The sequence below is a fragment of the Cyprinus carpio genome, chromosome A14 (genome assembly GCF_018340385.1).
Source record: "Cyprinus carpio isolate SPL01 chromosome A14, ASM1834038v1, whole genome shotgun sequence".
NCBI lineage: Eukaryota > Metazoa > Chordata > Actinopteri > Cypriniformes > Cyprinidae > Cyprinus > Cyprinus carpio.
Genome location: NC_056585.1, coordinates 13,532,116 through 13,550,345, shown reverse-complemented (window position 1 = coordinate 13,550,345; position 18,230 = coordinate 13,532,116). Strand labels below are relative to the sequence as shown.

The following is an 18,230-nucleotide window of genomic DNA, read 5'->3' as shown; positions in this document are numbered from 1 at the left end:
CACCAGCACTCATCACGCTCACGGGTAAATATATCGGCCACACTTTTTGAAATCATGCTTTATCAGGAAAACGCATGCAGAGTCGCATCCAACAGCTTTCAAGGACGAATCGAGGTGAGGCCAAGCAAACGGAGGCTTAATCGTTCAATCATACCATACCGTAACACTAAAAGCATTGCACCGCAGCCTATATACATAACCTTTCATGCATGCTCCATTTATATGCGACAAGACCTTTGCATTCCAAGGCAAGGTGCTTTAAATAAGCGTATCCCCTTGCGCTGGGATTGTACAAGCATATAATGGGAATATGTAGCAGGACATCTGCCCACGACAGTCACAGTCGTTAAAAAAGATCGCTCGGAACATGGGACGCTTCATATGGGAGCTCTCCATGTGATTTAGTGAGTGCCTTTATTAGCGGCAGCTGCAGTTCCCCTCACAGACACTCACACTGCCTCTCTAAGCACGAGAAACAAGGACGTCCTTCTTTTGCCTGGAAACCAGAGATGTTAGGAACGAGCAGTTAAAGCCTCGCTGTATCATTACTGCACAACTTTCATTTCTGTGGAGTTAATCAGCTTCTCGAGACATTTGAAATCACCGTGCAGGTAATTATGACCTTAATGTGTTTGGAACGCGAGCGTTTGGCTTTTGCTCTATGTGGGATGGAGCGGGAGCTGTCCGCCAGCATTGGTGCTGAAATCAGCCTCAATGAACGAGGAAGTGATTTTGGATTCGGCACGTATCGGGAACGGGAGTAAATATTAAAGCGGGTCATTTTAAGGCATTTATAGGCGTAAGAAGACACTAAGAGCACAGCAGCGTACGAGATTTACCCGGACTCATTCATCAGTCATCGTTTCGGTACATCGGACTATAAGCGTGTGGGTTTGATACGGATGGACGAGGGAAAGTTTACACACAGATTAAGGGATCCATTCACGCCTTGTAATGTAATATAATCTATTCTAACAATGCGAAACGATCATCACAATACGCTTTTTCCCCCCTCAAATGTTATTTTATATTCAGGTTGCGGTGTAATATTGCTATTGCCCTCGAGAAGAACAAACGCTCTTTGCAGATTTACTTCAAATGTACACGATGCTTGTCCCAGAGCATGTCATTAACGCTATTTTTCCTAGTGAAGGTTAAGTTACTTGCAGACACCAATAAGCCACTAATGATAGCCCGTGGTAATTTTACAAATCTGCACTTTTTGTGAACTGTATGCGTGGTATATTGACCTTTACTGTCCTTCATATGTCGCATCTTGTGAACTGATCGGCTGGATAGAATTGCATATGCCATGCAGTCACTATTATTTAGTCTTTAGTAATGTTTTGTCATATAACCTAAATGTGCCTTCATCTGTGACACTTATAATGTTTTTGATCCAGTCAAACACATTATTTAATATTACAAAATCACACACATACTCAAATGAACTATTTTTATGGGACAAGTTTTTTTTCTTTTCTTTTTTTACAGGGAATAGCTGTTTATACATACTACGTTTTTGCTATTAAGTAATTGTCTGTTTCACATTGTAGATCGGGTGACAAGGGACTACTTGAAAAGCTTAACCTGAATGTAATATTTCGTTGAAGAAGGCAGGAATAAAAAGCCATCATCATGAATTTTGTTATGAAGCAAGCGTTGGGAGGTAAGTTTCAGACTGTCCCGTTTCTCCAAACATCACACACACACACACACACACACACACACACACACACACACACACACACACACACACACACACACACACACACACACACACACACAGAGAGAGGGGGGGGGGAGAGAGAGAGAGAGAGAGAGAGAGAATAGGCTCAGAGCAGAAACTATACATTCATGCAGTAAGCTTGCACAGAAATACCATTATGTTCAGTCTGCCTATGTATTACCTTTCTCTTGGCTTATATGTCATGCACTGCTCTTTATTTGCATACACATGGAAAGTGAACCAAGAGTTGCTTTTTTTGTTGTCTTTTTTTTTTTCTCTTTGTAGTAGTTTTTTCCTATTTATCTTAGTCTTGTGTAGCTCATCTTCTAAGTCAAACCGTGAGGTCTAAGAAAATATTGTGATGGATTAGAAAGCACTTGATCTCTTGGTATGGTATTTGGTCACAAATAGAGGTCGTGAGTCTTTGTGCATTTGAAAATCTGCCGCAGCTCTCTGTTGTTTTCATGATAAGGGGGTTAGTTTTCTAGTTGGAAGCCAATTCAGATGTTTTTCTCTATTTATCTCTATTCTCTCTATTTTTTAATGATCTTTTTGTTCATTATTATTATTTCCATTTTAATTATTTTTGCAAGACATATATTATATCCAGACACACCAGAATTACTGACAATTGACAATGTGCTTTGCCGTGCCTAATCGAAATAACAACAATGCCATAAATATTGGCATTAAATGTCCAAACAGAATGGCATCTTAATGTGTTCCATTAATCTCCTTTGTATCCGTAATGAGGATTTTATCCGTCTCACTCTCTGCGGAATTCCGCTCGTCAAAGCACTTAGCCCCATCAAGACTGAGATTGACAGTCCAGTCTTGAGGGATGTCACGAGAGCAGGACTGCGGCGGTTGATTAGCAGGGATGTGCTATAAAAAGGTGTTGTATGACCTGTTTCATTAACCAGCTGCTGGAGAAAGTAGCCTATGAGGGTCCTGCCCTAGTCCACTTGCTCCGTCGATAAAGAAAATGAGTGAAATCCACTGAGCTGTACCAAAAGGGATTTCACCCTTGAGAAGAGAGTCTGGTCCCCAGCTTCATGTTTACTCCCAACTTTCCTCTCTCGTCCTCTCATGTCCTTTTCAAAGAGTAGCAGTGCATGTCTAAGATAAATTGATCCTGGCTACAGATGTTTTTGGGTAATTATGTTTTTAAAGATTTCAAGTGGCCTATTACTAGATTTTCATTTCCTGCAGGAATTACCCGTGCTTGCAAGGCAGCAAGAGAATAAGTTTTAGGTTAGCTTAGTTTCAGGCTTTGGCTCTGTGCAAATGATGATCACTCTCATGGTGCGTCTTGTTTTCAGCAGGCTGCACACAATAATGGTTGTTAAAAATGGTGAAAGTATCCATATTATGCAAGTTCATAAATTTGTTTTTGGGGTCTGCTAGAACACATTTACATGATTTAAAGTTCAAAAAACACATTGTTTTTCTCATACTATACACCATCTGAAATACCCTGTTTCAAAAAGTATGCCTTTAAAACACATCTTTCTAAAAAGCACAGACTGTTGTGATTGGTCAGCCACTTAGAGCTTATGTTGGAAGTGTAACGCCCCTTACAATATTTGGGTTTCAGCTCCCGAGGCTTCATTAGCAGCTGTAAACGCATCGTTTCATAACTGATGAATTTTGCAATATTGAATCAATAGTGAACTGACTTGAGCTGAATAATGACATTATTGTATATAGCTGAATTGAGCTTGTTTCATAATTGATGAATTTTATACAGTTATTGAGCTGAACTGAATCAACACTGAACTGACTTAAACTGAATAATGACATTGTTGTCTTCATTAGATGTATTTTAAATGAGATTTTTTATTTTTATTATTTTTATTGTTGTTAATGCTATATAGTTTATTTGAGTTTGATTTGTACTGTATAAAGCACAATATCAATAAAGGTGACTTGACTTAAATAGTATTATACAGTATCTTTGGTAACTGTGGTGTCACTTTTAGAAGTCTGTACAATCTTTATGTCACGATTAGCTGGAGCAAGGAAACGAGGAGATGAGGAGACGTGGCGATTTCACAAAATGAGAGTCTTTAATGATTCAACAGGGGGAGACAGCGCAAAAGGAAGAAGTTCAAGACCCGACAAGGAAACATGAGGCAGATTAAACATTTATACTAAACTTAATGAGGGACAGACAGGTGCAGGGAATCAACTAATAATGTGACAACGAGAACGGGAACATGAACAAATAAGGGAACACTGAAACAGAAACAGGGGCAAAACAGGTCCATAATCCTGACACTTTATTTGCCCACCATACAAAAAAAAAAAATAAAAAAAAAAAAAATTAAATCACTTACCCAACTGCTCTTTAAGAGCGGGGCTAAAACAGCCAGTAGGCTGCCATTGTATAACATGAAAAAGAATGAAAAATGTAATGGCTACTTTGCAGTTGCTCAAACAGCTATATTAAACACTAAAGGAAAGGTACAATCAAATAAACATTGAAATACTGTATATGCAAGGAAGGCCAGGCCAATCATAATTAAGTATGCAAACTGATGCATAAAAGAAACAATCCCATTATACTAAATAAATGGAAGAGGCTGTATGCATTTGCTCTAATGCTTTTATTGCATCATTCAGATGCATCCATAAATGCATTACTATACTAGTCCAGTTCAAAACAGCTGCTGTGGGTGTTTTATTTATTTATTTATTTATTTTATTTTATTTTATTTTTTGTATGCTTGCAGTCTCCACCATTGATTGAGCCTGTAAATCATAGAACAGGCAATCTCCATTTGCCAGCAGACGTTTTGACAGGCCCCCACACACGGTTCTGACCGACATTAGATAATAAAGCTCAGGCTGAAGTGAAATAATGGGCCTGTCTGGCTCAGTAAGAGATTTAGAGGCAGCGGGTCAGCATGTGGCGAGAGAGTTCGGCACTAAAGCTCACGGATGTAAGACTAATCACAATTATGTGAGAGAAATCTCCTGGGCATCCCAGCAGCATCAGAATGCAACCAGAATGGGAGGCCACCCCTATTCACACATGCATTCTCACACTTACTCATCTCACTTTCTTGCTGAATTTCACACACATTTGCTCTGTTATCTTTTCTTCTACATATTATGCTCAGTACTGCACTTGAATGTACTGTACAATGAACATTCAATTCACGGGCAACAGCTCTGGTGGACATTCCTGCAGTCAGCATGCCAATTGCACGCTCCCTAAAAACTTGCGACATCTGTGGGATTGTGCTGTGTGATAAAACTGCACATTTTAGAGTGGCCTTTTATTGTGGCCAGCCTAAGGCACACCTGTGCAATAATCATGCTGTCTAATCAGCATCTTGATATGCCACACCTGTGAGGTGGATGGATATGGAAGCAGATTAGTCTCAAATATAATTCACGCAAAAAACACGATTCACACATGCGTAGACAATTTCACATGCATGAAACCTAATTCACGTACACACAAAAAAAATTCACGTGCGTGAAAAAAAAATATATATTCTCAAAAAGCAATTCACATGCGCAAAATAAAATTATATATTCATAAAATACATTTCACAAATGCAAAACACAATTCGTAGATATACAACTGTGCACAAAAACCTTTGAATGTTTAAAATGTACGAGTGTCTGAATGTACAAATCGTCATTTACTTTGAATCCACTCGGATTTGTGTGTGTGTGTTTTTGAGACTTTCCTGGCAGAGCTCTCTTCCCACGTGGGTCTGTCGTACTCTTTAGCCAATCAGATGCGAGCTTGCCATTCAACCAATCATATCATAAGCCACTTACTCATGTGATTTTGACTCACCAGATCATGTGATTGGATCACTGGACCTACCGGTGCACCAGTCTCATTGCACACCATCTCAAAATGTACTCAAAATTATTTGGTATAATTACCTCATTCAATTGTGTTCCTGAAGATCATCTGCCTCCAGTCCGAATTCAAGATTGTTTTTAATTGCATTTTGTAATTTATTTAGAGGAAAAAAGAGGCACAGCCTTCCTCGTTTAGAGCAGCTTCTTATTATTAATACTTTGTGCCAGTTTCCCAGGAAGTGACAGTTTTGTTCAAACTGAAAAAAATGGGATGGAAACATTGCTTTATTTGAAAATGTTTAATGCAATATTCTAATTTCATGCATAAGTTAAATTTTCAGCTTTGGATGGAAATGTAGCTATTGATGCTGTTATTTTCCTGTTTATTACTGTTAAGCTGATTAAAAACAATCTATATTAAATAAAGTGCTCTATATATATAAAGGTGACTTGACTTGACATACACATACATTTTTGCAGTATTTCCCTGCTATAACCCTGATATTTTGACCACTTCCTCCTTTTCTCCTCTCTTTGCATCTCTCTGGCTAAAGCAGCTCGGTGGGGTGGAAAGAGAGTCTCGAGTAGAGTTGGTCAGCGTTGTTAATAAGCTCGACATGCCTGACTGTGCTTTAATTTTTCAAGTTTATTTCCAGGTTTAAATTGCAGATTTTCAATGTGCTTTTTAGGCCTCACTGTATATCTAATTTTCTTAATTGGGATGCTCACATTTGTGGTAAATTAACACCTCTTGTCATTAATATGCAGAAGCTGCTCAGTTGAATCCAATTTTAACAACTGCACTGAAGCGTTCGGACCTGAATCAGATCACCTTCACACTAGCGTCAACACTCTTGCGCTTCCTGTGGGGTTCTGCTGGGCCACTCTGACAAAGGGTCATGCATTAGCGTGGGTCGCAGAAATGCTTAATCTAATCAAATGCCCCTAATCAAAAGCACAATGCAACTTCAAGTCAATTGAAATGAACTAAACTGAGTTCTATTGAAATGATGTCTGTGCAAAACTGTGCTGTAATACCACATCACAGCTGTCACAGGGGTTAATTTGTTTCACCTTAATGACGGAACAAATTAATCATGTGAAAACAAGCTATTACTTATGTCATGTTTTCCCATTTTAAGCTTCTGTCCTGTGGTGGCAGGGCATATCAAAAAGCTCACCCCTTATTATAAATAGCCAATAAGCTTGGTTGTCAGTTGCAAGACACTTATTCTACTTTTATTAAGAGCATTATATTGGACAAAAAAAAATAAAAAAAATTGTCATGTAAAATGTGTATAACTGAAAATAATAATAAATAAATTAATATAAATATATATGCAGTATTTAAAAGTACATAATCGTGGGGTTTTCCATTTTTTTTAATGCCTAAAGCCACATAATATGATGATCCTCTTCCTAAAATCCTAAAAACCCATCTGTGTGAGAAAAACAGTAGGAAGGATATTAAAACAACAACATGTTTTTTGTGAAATGAATTGGCTTTTATAGTGTTAATATACTAAAGACAAGATTTTTATTGTTTTCACGTTTTGTTTTGTTGCTGCCTTATGTTAAACTGCTTTAAATTCGTTTTTTTCCCCACAACAATCTACGCCCCATACGGGAACACTCAGTGCAGCAAAATATAGAGATGGCCTTGATGAAAACCCAGTCCAGAGCATTCAGAAGATCAGACTGGGCAGAAGGTTCATCTTCCAACAGGACAGTGACCCTAAACCCACAGCAAGAGTAGCTTATAGACAACTCTGTGAATGTCCTTGAGTGGCCCAGCCAGAGCCTGAGCTTGAACCCAATCAAATATTTCTGGAGAAACCTGAAAATGTGCATCTGCCCCCATCCAACCTGACAGAGCTTGAGAGGTGAAAAGATGAGGAGAAGGATGGCAGATAATTGGCAAATGCTGATGAGCAAAGCTTATCGCATCAAACAAAAAAGACTTTAGGCTGTAAAGGTGCTTAAGCTAAATATTTAGTTAAGCGTATGAATACTTATGCAATTAGTATTCAAATTTCAGTTTTTTATTTTTAATAAATTTACGAATTTTTGACAGTATGGTCAAGTTGTTTGTCAGTATGGTGTATGGAGTGTAGATTTATGTGGGAAAAAGGTAATTCAAAGAAGTTTATCATAAGGCAGCAACATAATAAAATGTGGAAAAAAAAAGGAAGGGGCATGAATACTTTCACAAGGCACTGTATATTCATACAATATATGACTCTTTCTCCAGGTTAGATTTTTACAGTGGTGTATTTACAGACTGACTGTCTTTATGAGTGAGGAATTGACTTTCTTATTCAACCATTCAAAACACTAAATCATGCAGAAATGAAAAAAATCAATTGTTTTTATGAGTGAGCCTTTAAATCATTCAGTCAACAGATTTGTTCAAAAATACTGAATCATCCAGGGGATAAAAACAAGTGACTGTATTTTCGAGCGAGTCATGGAATCATTTAGTCAACTGAATCGTTCAAAAAATATGGAATCATTCGGGAAGGAAACGAGTGAGTGTTAATGTGGATGTCACTGAATCATCCATTCAATTAATTTATTCAGAAACGCTGATTTATTAAGTAACAAAACAAGAGACAGTCTTTATGAGAAAGTAATTGAATCATTTTAGTCAATCGATTTGATCACTCAGGACTGTATGTTTTAACAGTTCTGAATATGCAGAAAGTAATTCTAAACATAAGAGGGTCTTTGGGACAATTGGTTTTCCCCCCATAATTTTTAATCCCATAATTTGTTACTTTTAATCTTATAAATGTTAACCTTGTCATGTCTGAAATTTTCTGCACTCCCAGACCCCAGTTTAAAAGTTCTGGCACTAAGATATAGATGACCTAAAAGCAAACAGACATGAACTAAAACCCAAACCTTTAAATTACCACAGTAACAATGTGCATCAGCGATAATGAAATAAACCCCTGTGACATCAGGAAGCCCAGATCTGAGCAGCACCAGAGCTGACCTCTATTGATTTATGTGTTGACCTAAAAATGACTGATCACTTGCGTTCAGCTGGCATGATTTTTAACCATGTAAAGAAAAGAACGATAATGCCATCTGAGATTTTCAGACGGAATCAGACGAACATTAAATTGATTATAGGGCTTTTAAGAGCTCTTAGAGCTAAAGTCATGGTCTAATCTGACAGTCATCAAGTTTTAATTGTAATGTGAGCCTCTAAGGTGAGTGAAGGAAATCAGGCAGAGGCAGGGCAATAAAATCTAGAATGACCAATGAACTATTTACGAAGCATCCTCAAAGGGATGCTTTGCCATATTTAGCTAACTTTTGAGGATGATTTTGCCCTCAAGGTACAGGTAGTATGGGTTTTCATACAGGGTCAGTGGAAAATTTGAGATGAGAAATAATATTTACTGACTTTTACATTATTACATAATATTTACATAACATGTACATGATATTTCATTCTGTTTTTTAAAAAAAACAGGTCTAAAAGCATGAGAATCGTGATTATTATTTATTGACAGTCATACTGACAGAGAGCAATGTTCATGTAGTTATAATTCAAAATAAAATAAGCGAGAAAAAAATAAAAATAAATGGTTAAAAAAATCTTCACTTAGAAATTGATAGTTAATTTCACAAACACAAAGTGAAACATTGAATTAAACAAATTTGAAGTAGAAAAATAGCATTTCTTGTAAAACATACTATAATCTCTCTGTTTTATAATCTGTTTTATTTATAACATTGAAAAATAATTTTTGTAGTGTGTATATACATTCTGTTTTTTACTGATTTAATTTTTTAATCAGATTTAATAAATAAATTATATATTTTAATATCTTAAATATTTTAATATGGACAATATAAAAATACATTACTTAATTTTCTGAATTTATAATTATCCTTTTCTGTTGACAGTCATTATTTAAAAACCTTGTGGATAGTTATAATGAAAATCAAATCAGCAAAGAACAGAAAAAAATTTATATATATATATATATATATATATATATATATATATATATATATATATATATAAACCACTGGTAAACAGCTTAATAAACCCACACACACATCCCCAGACTTGTCTTTCGTCATGCACACCTTCACACTTGTTTTAATGGCTCTCCAGGATCGGATCCAATATGTTTTCTTGTCCCTCCTGTAGATACAGTAGCATAGGAAACAGTATTGCTGTGAATCGTGCCTGACCTTAAACCTCTGAGCAGAACACAGTGCTCTGCTCTCTCGATATCTTTCTCTCTCTCACTATCTCAATCCATCTCTCTTTCGGATCAGTAGATGACCACATGGTAAGACACATGGGTTGGTTCTCTGGCTGTAGGTTTCTGGCTCTGAGCTGCAGGGACTACAAGTGTGCAATGGCCCTTTCAGTTCCACGCAGAGAAAACACCTGCCATCATGACAAACACACACACACACACACACACACACACACACACACACACACACACACACACACACACACACACACACACACACACACACACACACACACACACACACACACCCACACCCACAATGCACAAATGCATGTATCAGATTGGCATTGTGATCCATTCATGTGCAAATTATGTCATGTGGACACCTTGTCAACACATCAATTCACAATCAATGTTCTTTAATTGCCGAGTCACATGCAGTGACACATTTGCACACATACTCGTATGAGCACACATTCACGTACAGACGCAGCACAGATGGGCTCTGTCCCCAGAATGACCGCGGGTTAGATATCTGGTCAAGCTGCAGCCATTCATGTGTGTTACAAATGGATGAGTCATGACTTTGGAGCGGACGATGGTCCTACACGATGCCATGGGGCCTCATAAGGTCTTTGCCAGTTTGACACAGCAAGCGCACTTTACTGGAGAAAAAATGGAAGTGAAATGATCTTCATTAGTAAGCAATTCTAAAACACAGAATCATTCATGAACGAAAACAAATGAGAACGTCATTGAATAATTAATTTAATCAATGTTTTATTAACAAGGGTCGGGAGGAGCACGTTCAGATAATCAATCAGTTCAGCACAGATGGATCTCATCAAAATAATCAAATTAACTAGCACGATATATATATATATATATATATATATAGATATATATATATATATATATATATATATATATATATACAGCCAACTCGCCTCTGACCCACAAAAGTTTTCCAGCATCCCTACTCCAACCCAACTCCTCACTCTTAAACTATTCTCATTCCAGACTAGGGATGGGGGTAGGGGTGTTGGTTCTCTGGGTTCCAGCTATATTCCTGGCTTGGAGCCCTCCCTTAGGACAGCACGCCAATTATGCTTACTATTTGCTCAATCCGATTATATGTAAGTGTGAACTCGTGAAACGATTCTTTGAGAAACACTCATTTAATAAATGAAAATAATAAGTAAATAAAAGTGACTTCATAAGTGAGTCAATGAATCATTTCAGTCAAACGATTTGACATTGTTTATTTTATTTACATTAAAACCAAAATCTACTACATATTTCTGCAAATGCCCAGAATTTTGAATGCCCATCATTTCTAAAATTCTATACATCCCAGCAACAAATGAGAAACAACAAATGCTCATCAGTGTAATCAGTGAGCTCTCACTTTGTACTGTGGAGTCATTGATTCAGGCAGGTGTCAGTAGATCATTAGAAAAATCATCATCACCGTCATAAACTACAAACGTCCTTCACCTCATCCTCACCATCGGCATGACACCTTTACAGCATCGTTATCAAACATTTCCCCATCTCAACTTTTAAACTGAAATTTGACTATCAGAACTAAATTAACATTTTATAAGAACCCGTATAAAAAATAGGTAATGCTCTCTTCCTGGTGCACACACGGTCATTACTGCCTCTTGCCTGATATAAAAAAAAAAGTTAAAATAAGGAAAAAAGTGATTTAGTACCTACTGATGTGGTGATCTGTTGTTCAAATGGCCCCTATTGCCTGTTTTAAATTTAATTTTTTTGATAAGGAAAAAAGTGATTTAGTAGCTCTTTCTTCAACTGTTACTTTCCTCCTGCAGTTGGCCTAATATTAATCCAGTGTCATGATACCATTGTAAGGTTAATCTTAATCATAAAACAGCCCGGCCCAGGGAACAATTATCATAGTCAGTATCCAAGAGCTCCTCAGGGAAGATTATTATATGACTGCCGACATGACAAAAACTTTAAAACATCTTTGTTTTAAGACTTTTTTTAGCTACAAGACATCTGACCTAAATTAGGAATATTCGAGTTTAAAAATAGATCCAGACACAATAAACTCAGAATGTCTCTTGAGAATTCAACAGACTCTAAATAGAATCTCAAACTAATGAGTGAAAGTTAACTCCTAACACCCATAATGTTTTGTGCAAATTACATAAAGGAACCTCGGCAAGCAAAAAATAGGTTGCCGACGTCAGCTGTTAGATAACCTTGACGTGCCATGCTCTGGCGGTTGGGTCTCCGAGCTGCTATCCGGTATCCCTGCGAGAGAACTCCATCACTCACTGGCACAGGGCAGAGGTCTTTTGGCCAATACACTGCTTGTCCTTGACCGCTGTCCAAAATGGTCGTGGCCCAGCATGAATCTCTGGCAACCTTTCTGTCCCTAGCAGAGTTAATCCTACAGGAGGCCTGGAAAGGTTGTGAGCCCTTCCCTTTCCATGACTGCGGTTGCAGGCGCTACTTTCTGTCGACTTTTTCTCCAGAGCTCATCAGTCATGACCCACAAGCTGGTGTAGAGGTCTATTAAGCAGTCTGGTGCTTTTGTGATGAACTACTAGACCATTTGTCAGTGTGTGTGTGTGTGTGTGTGTGTGTGTGTGTGTGTGTGTGTGTGTGTGTTTGATACGGAGTGTACGTGTGAACGGTGGTGGATATTTGGCCTGTGCCTACAATAACACCAGAGATCACACTCTTTAATGGAAAGTCTTTTTCGGCCTCATTACCATAGAGATGGAGTCAGTCTTTTTATCAACAATAAAGAAACATACTACAAGTGTGAATGCTCATTAATCTTAGAAATATTCGTTAAAAAACTTACTTGAGCAGCAAAACTGCATAAATATTAAGACTCTTCAGAATATATATATCTTATTTTATTTTTTGTTATTAATATATTAAAACAAAATGGTTTGACAGCACATATTTTATATAAATATACAGTTATATATATATATATATATATATATATATAGTGCTAGTTCATTTGATTACATTACATTAATAGTCATATTTACATGACAGGTCTTCATACCTTATTTTTTTAAATGCCCTCCCATGTGTGTCACTATGGACCTTACAGGTGTGCCACAAACCAAACTTAAATTCTAAAATAATGATTGCTTTCAAACAGGTTTCCCAAATACTTATATGTTCTCTTGGCTGAGCCAGAAGCTGACATGTTAGAAACACATGTTTTGACAGTGCCACAGAGCTGAAGCTTTTACACACTTCAGGAAGTCAGCCTACCAATGGTTTACTTATAGTTGTCACTACACTGCACTTTCACATCAGAATAATTACACACTTTGCCTTTACGGTCAACTAGAGTATATAAAATGTCACCAGCACAGATAAAAAGCGTGATACTCTCAGTGGTTTCAGATAGAACTGGATCCCAGTATTACCCCAGCTTCCACTAATGCAGACAGGAGGCTATGTCATTTACCATCTGTCACAGGGAAATTTCCCCCTCTTGTGAAAGTTGTAATAAATTTTCTGTGCCCTTTGGGTGTGGTATGAGGAGATGGGATGCAAGTGTCTACAGTATGTTTTGATCACTGCCAGCTATTTTTGGCTTCTTATTTCCTGGCAGATGTTCAAATAACTTTAAAAAAAATATTGTCCATGAAATACTAAAGCAGTAGAAATTCTAAGATTGATTCTATGTTTACATCAAATAAATAAATAAAAATTTAAATAATGGAAAAAAAAAAAAAAATTGCTTGAGCAAAACCGGAGTAAATATAAATACTTAGAGAAGACTTAAAGACTAAGTACAGCCGTGTTTCTTATTTGTTACCATGTACCTTCAGGTAAGTACTGTACCTTGTGTTATGTAGGTACAAGATATTTACCATGTTTGTACCAGGGAAGTACATGGACTGTAAAATGAAGTGCTACCATATAGGTATATATAGCCTTGAATTCCAAAGCACATAGAGAAATAAAAAATTTACTATTCAGCATTTCTCACCACTTCCTCACCTAAAAATCTATTCTAGGTCAGAGAAAGAGAGCGGCCTTGCATTTAACAAATGGTGTATATGAAATTGTGCAGCATACACAGTCACTGTGGTCCCTGTGACACTGGTGGAAAGTTATGGCCTACAGTGACGCCATTGGAAAACCATTACTCACAGAGAGCTTTGCACTGTGAGCAACATTAGGAATATAAAAAGATAGTCCATTGCCTCCAAACAGGGTTGTGTTCATAATAAGACTACGACTGCAAAAGGTTGCATGCTTTTCAAAACATGTGCTTTTAAACTTTTTCATTTGATGAAAGGTCAAAAATTATTAAAGCCAGAATCATGTGATCTTTGAGATGTACTTTAGAAAAAGCATCTTTTGTAAAGGAGATTTTTTTTTCCTCCATTTGAGTTGAAGGTCTCAGAACAAATCTTGTGTTTCGGTATGCCTTCAGAGCGGTACCCAAGTGGTGAAGGTAGGCGTCAGAGAAAAAGGGAGTAGTGGGCGTCTGGAGAGGCCTCTGCTGATCCACCAACATTTTACAGAGTCCCTGCAGAGCTCCGCCAGAAAGCACCACCTCCATCTAAACAAATACATCCAGCCAGTACTGAAAGCCACGGAGAGCAAAAGCTGCCAAATACACTTCTTCACTTACAGTTGACTCTTGCTTAATGCCTGTCTTCTAAAAGCTATGCAGTGATTTATAGCCTAACAGTATATCGTAGTGTGTAATTTATAAATGCAGTGTGTGGGTGTATGCATGAAGTATTTATGCTAATTCTTCTAATAGTAATTATGGTAGGTTTTATATATATATATATATATATATATATATATATATATATATATATATATATAGGTCCTTCTCAAAAAATTAGCATATTGTATATTATTTTCCATATGTAATGATAAAAATGAAACTTTATATATTTTATATTCATTGCACACCAACTGAAATATTTCAGGTCTTTTATTGTTTTAATACTGATGATTTTGGCATACAGCTCATGAAAACCCAAAAATCTCAAAAAATTAGCATATCATGAAAAGGTTCTCTAAACGAGCTATTAACCTAATCATCTGAATCAACTAATTAACTCTAAAACACCTGCAAAAGATTCCTGAGGCTTTTAAAAACTCCCAGCCTGGTTCATTACTAAAAACCGCAATCATGGGTAAGAGGTTAACCCAGAAGGCCATCATTGACACCCTCAAGCGAGAGGGTAAGACACAGAAAAAATTTCTGAACGAATAGGCTGTTCCCAGAGTGCTGTATCAAGGCACCTCAGTGGGAAGTCTGTGGGAAGGAAAAAGTGTGCAAAAAACGCTGCACAACGAGAAGAGGTGACCGGACCCTGAGGAAGATTGTGGAGAAGGACCGGTTTCCAGACCTTGGGGGACCTGCGGAAGCAGTGGACTGAGTCTGGAGTAGAAACATCCAGAGCCACCGTGCACAGGCGTGTGCTTTTGAACCAGAAACAGCGACAGAAGCGCCTGATGGGCTACAGAGAAGCAGCACTGGACTGTTTGCTCAGTGGTTACTTACTTTTCGGATGAAAGCAAATTTTACATGTCATTCGGAAATCAAGGTGCCAGAGTCTGGAGGAAGACTGGGGAGAAGGAAATGCCAAAATGCCTGAAGTCCAGTGTCAAGTACCCACAGTCAGTGATGGTCTGGGGTGCCATGTCAGCTGCTGGTGTTGGTCCACTGTGTTTTATCAAGGGCAGGGTCAATGCAGCTAGCTATCAGGAGATTTTGGAGCACTTCATGCTTCCATCTGCTGAAAAGCTTTATGGAGATGAAGATTTTGTTTTTCAGCACGACTTGCACCTGCTCACAGTGCCAAAACCACATGGGTTTACTGACATGGTATTACTGTGCTCAATTGGCCTGCCAACTCTCCTGACCTGAACCCCATAGAGAATCTGTGGGATATTGTGAAAGTTGAGAGACGCAAGACCCAACACTCTGGATGAGCTTAAGGCCGCTATCGAAGCATCCTGGGAACACCTCAGCAGTGCCACAGGCTGATTGCAACCATGCCACGCCGCATTGAAGCAGTCATTTCTGCAAAAGGATTCCCGACCAAGTATTGAGTGCATAACTGAACATAATTATTTGAAGGTTACTTTGACTTGTATTAAAAACACTTTTCTTTTATTGGTCGGATGAAATATGCTAATTTTTTGAGATAGGAATTTTGGGTATTCATGAGCTGTATGCCAAAATCATCAGTATAAAAACAATAAAAGACCTGAAATATTTCAGTTGGTGTGCAATGAATCTAAAATATATGAAAGTTTAATTTTTATCATTACATTATGGAAAATAAAACTTTTTCACAATATGCTAATTTTTTGAGAAGGACCTGTATCTATATATATATATATATATATATATATATATATATATATATATACATACACACACACAAAGTGGTGCACATAAATGGTACCCCGGTGCACATGCGTGAACAAAATAAAAAATGTGATATGTAAATATGTTCTGACCGCTCATTTTCATACCGACATTATTGACACAATCACTGTTTTAGATTGACTAAATCTGACAGTAATACTGTATAAGATTTCCACTCCAGCGAAATCTAGGTTATGCACTACTGTTTTCAGAGACAATGCAAAACTGGCATTTCATTCACTTCACTTCACTGCAGCGCATATACTTAATTCAACCTGCCAAAATAAAAGTTTGATGATTTTAGGTTTGAAAATAATGATATATATAGTATATATATGATATATATATATATATATATATAGGTATAGTTCTACTTCCAAATCAAAATGCCACAATGAAAATAAATAAATACAAGGAAAATAAATGCAAGGAATACTCATTCTGGCATTCAGTCTTTTTGCATGTGATGTTTAGTTATTTACAAATAAATTAGGAAATGAAAAGCAGAAACCTACTGTAGCTATGAATGTGTAATCTAATGGGCTATGATCTGGTACAGTAACTGTAAATTCACAAGATTTGAGCTATGAACCATCAGTGCTGTGCCCTTGCACACTGTGTCTGTAATTAGTGTACTGTATGCTGCTCTGGATAAAAGCTTCAGCAAAATGACAAATTAGTAACTAAGATAGGAAAACACATGGATCCCCAGTTGTGGCTACAGCTGGTATTTTGATGAGGCTGCAGATTTGCTCAAATTCATGGGCCTGCCAATTCTGTGTTTTACTAATAGGAATAATAAATCCGAACACACCGGTTTTATTAGATCTGTAGGTTTACCTTATGCAACAACTGCACAGACAGCACTTCATATAGGAACAGAGTGTTAAAGGGATAGTCAACTAAAAAATGTTTAATTCTGTCATCATTTACCCTCATGTAATTCTAAATCCGTATGAATTTCCTTCTTCTGTGAAACATAAAAAGATATTTTTATATTTTTTATTTAAAAAAAAAATCAAATGAAACTCAGTGGGGTCAAATATTGTTTGGACCCCAAATTTCAAACCATCTTTTGTGTTTTTGTAAAAGGTTACATTGTGTAAATTATGGAGGAATTATAATTTTGGGTGTATTGTCACTTTAAGTGCAGTGCTAAGAAATGGTGTGACATATAAATGAGTCAGTGAATTATTTTATAAAACTGATTTGTTAAAATGAATTGGACTTCTCAATGCTTTATATAGATGAGAGAATGGACATATGAGGCTACTGTTTTGTCACAACATACCAGTATTTGTACAAAGCAGCCTTTTACTGGAATAGCAACACTACTTTGAAATCATCTAATTGATTTATTATATGTGATGCCACTAAAAATGTGGAATAGCAACACTACTTTTATATTTTTTTCCTGGACATGACCTGGTCGAGATTGTTAAATTGCCTAAAATGTCAGAGTTTTGGCTTTGTTTTCCTATATTGTTTTCATACTTTACTGAAAATTAGTTTGACAAATAGCGTGCAGACATCATACATAATCAACCAATCATGGCGTGTGAGTAAGTGGGATATACAGGTCATGCATACATATAATGTATGTGGAATGTAGAGAGCATGTCAATAGGAAAACATAACCAAAACCCAGACATTTTAGGCAATTTAGATATATCCAGGAAAAAGAGAATGTATGGCCTCCCTTTGTTACATTAGCGTTGCCTTAGTTAGTTAAGCCTCATCACTGAGAAAAGAAATAATTCATCCAAAAATGACAATTCTGACATCAATTACACATTGTTGTATTAAAACACGAATTTAGCACAAAAGCTGTATGAACCACTTGTTTGATACCTTTAAAGTGTTATTCATTCATGTATTAAGTAATTTATTTTATTTTATTGAATGTAATTGAATAGAAAACTAGAAATAGAATTTTTTTTATCCTTTTGTTGTCATACAGGTTCTGAACAACATGAGAGTGAGCAAAAGATGATAGAATTTTCCATTTTTAGATGAACTATCCTATTAAATG

The 18,230-nt window shown here is 36.9% G+C and overlaps 1 protein-coding gene across 1 annotated transcript in view; it reads left to right on the top strand.

The window, feature by feature from the left end:
* The first annotated feature begins 419 nt into the window (after positions 1-419).
* The window catches only part of LOC109073041 (complexin-1), a 60,040-nt gene continuing 42,229 nt past the window's right edge, over positions 420-18,230 (top strand). Inside the window, exons 1-2 of the mRNA XM_019089226.2 lie at positions 420-611; positions 1,557-1,669. Coding sequence (XP_018944771.1) covers positions 1,639-1,669 — 31 coding nt within the window. The 5' untranslated portion in view covers positions 420-611; positions 1,557-1,638. The remainder of the gene's footprint in view (positions 612-1,556; positions 1,670-18,230) is intronic.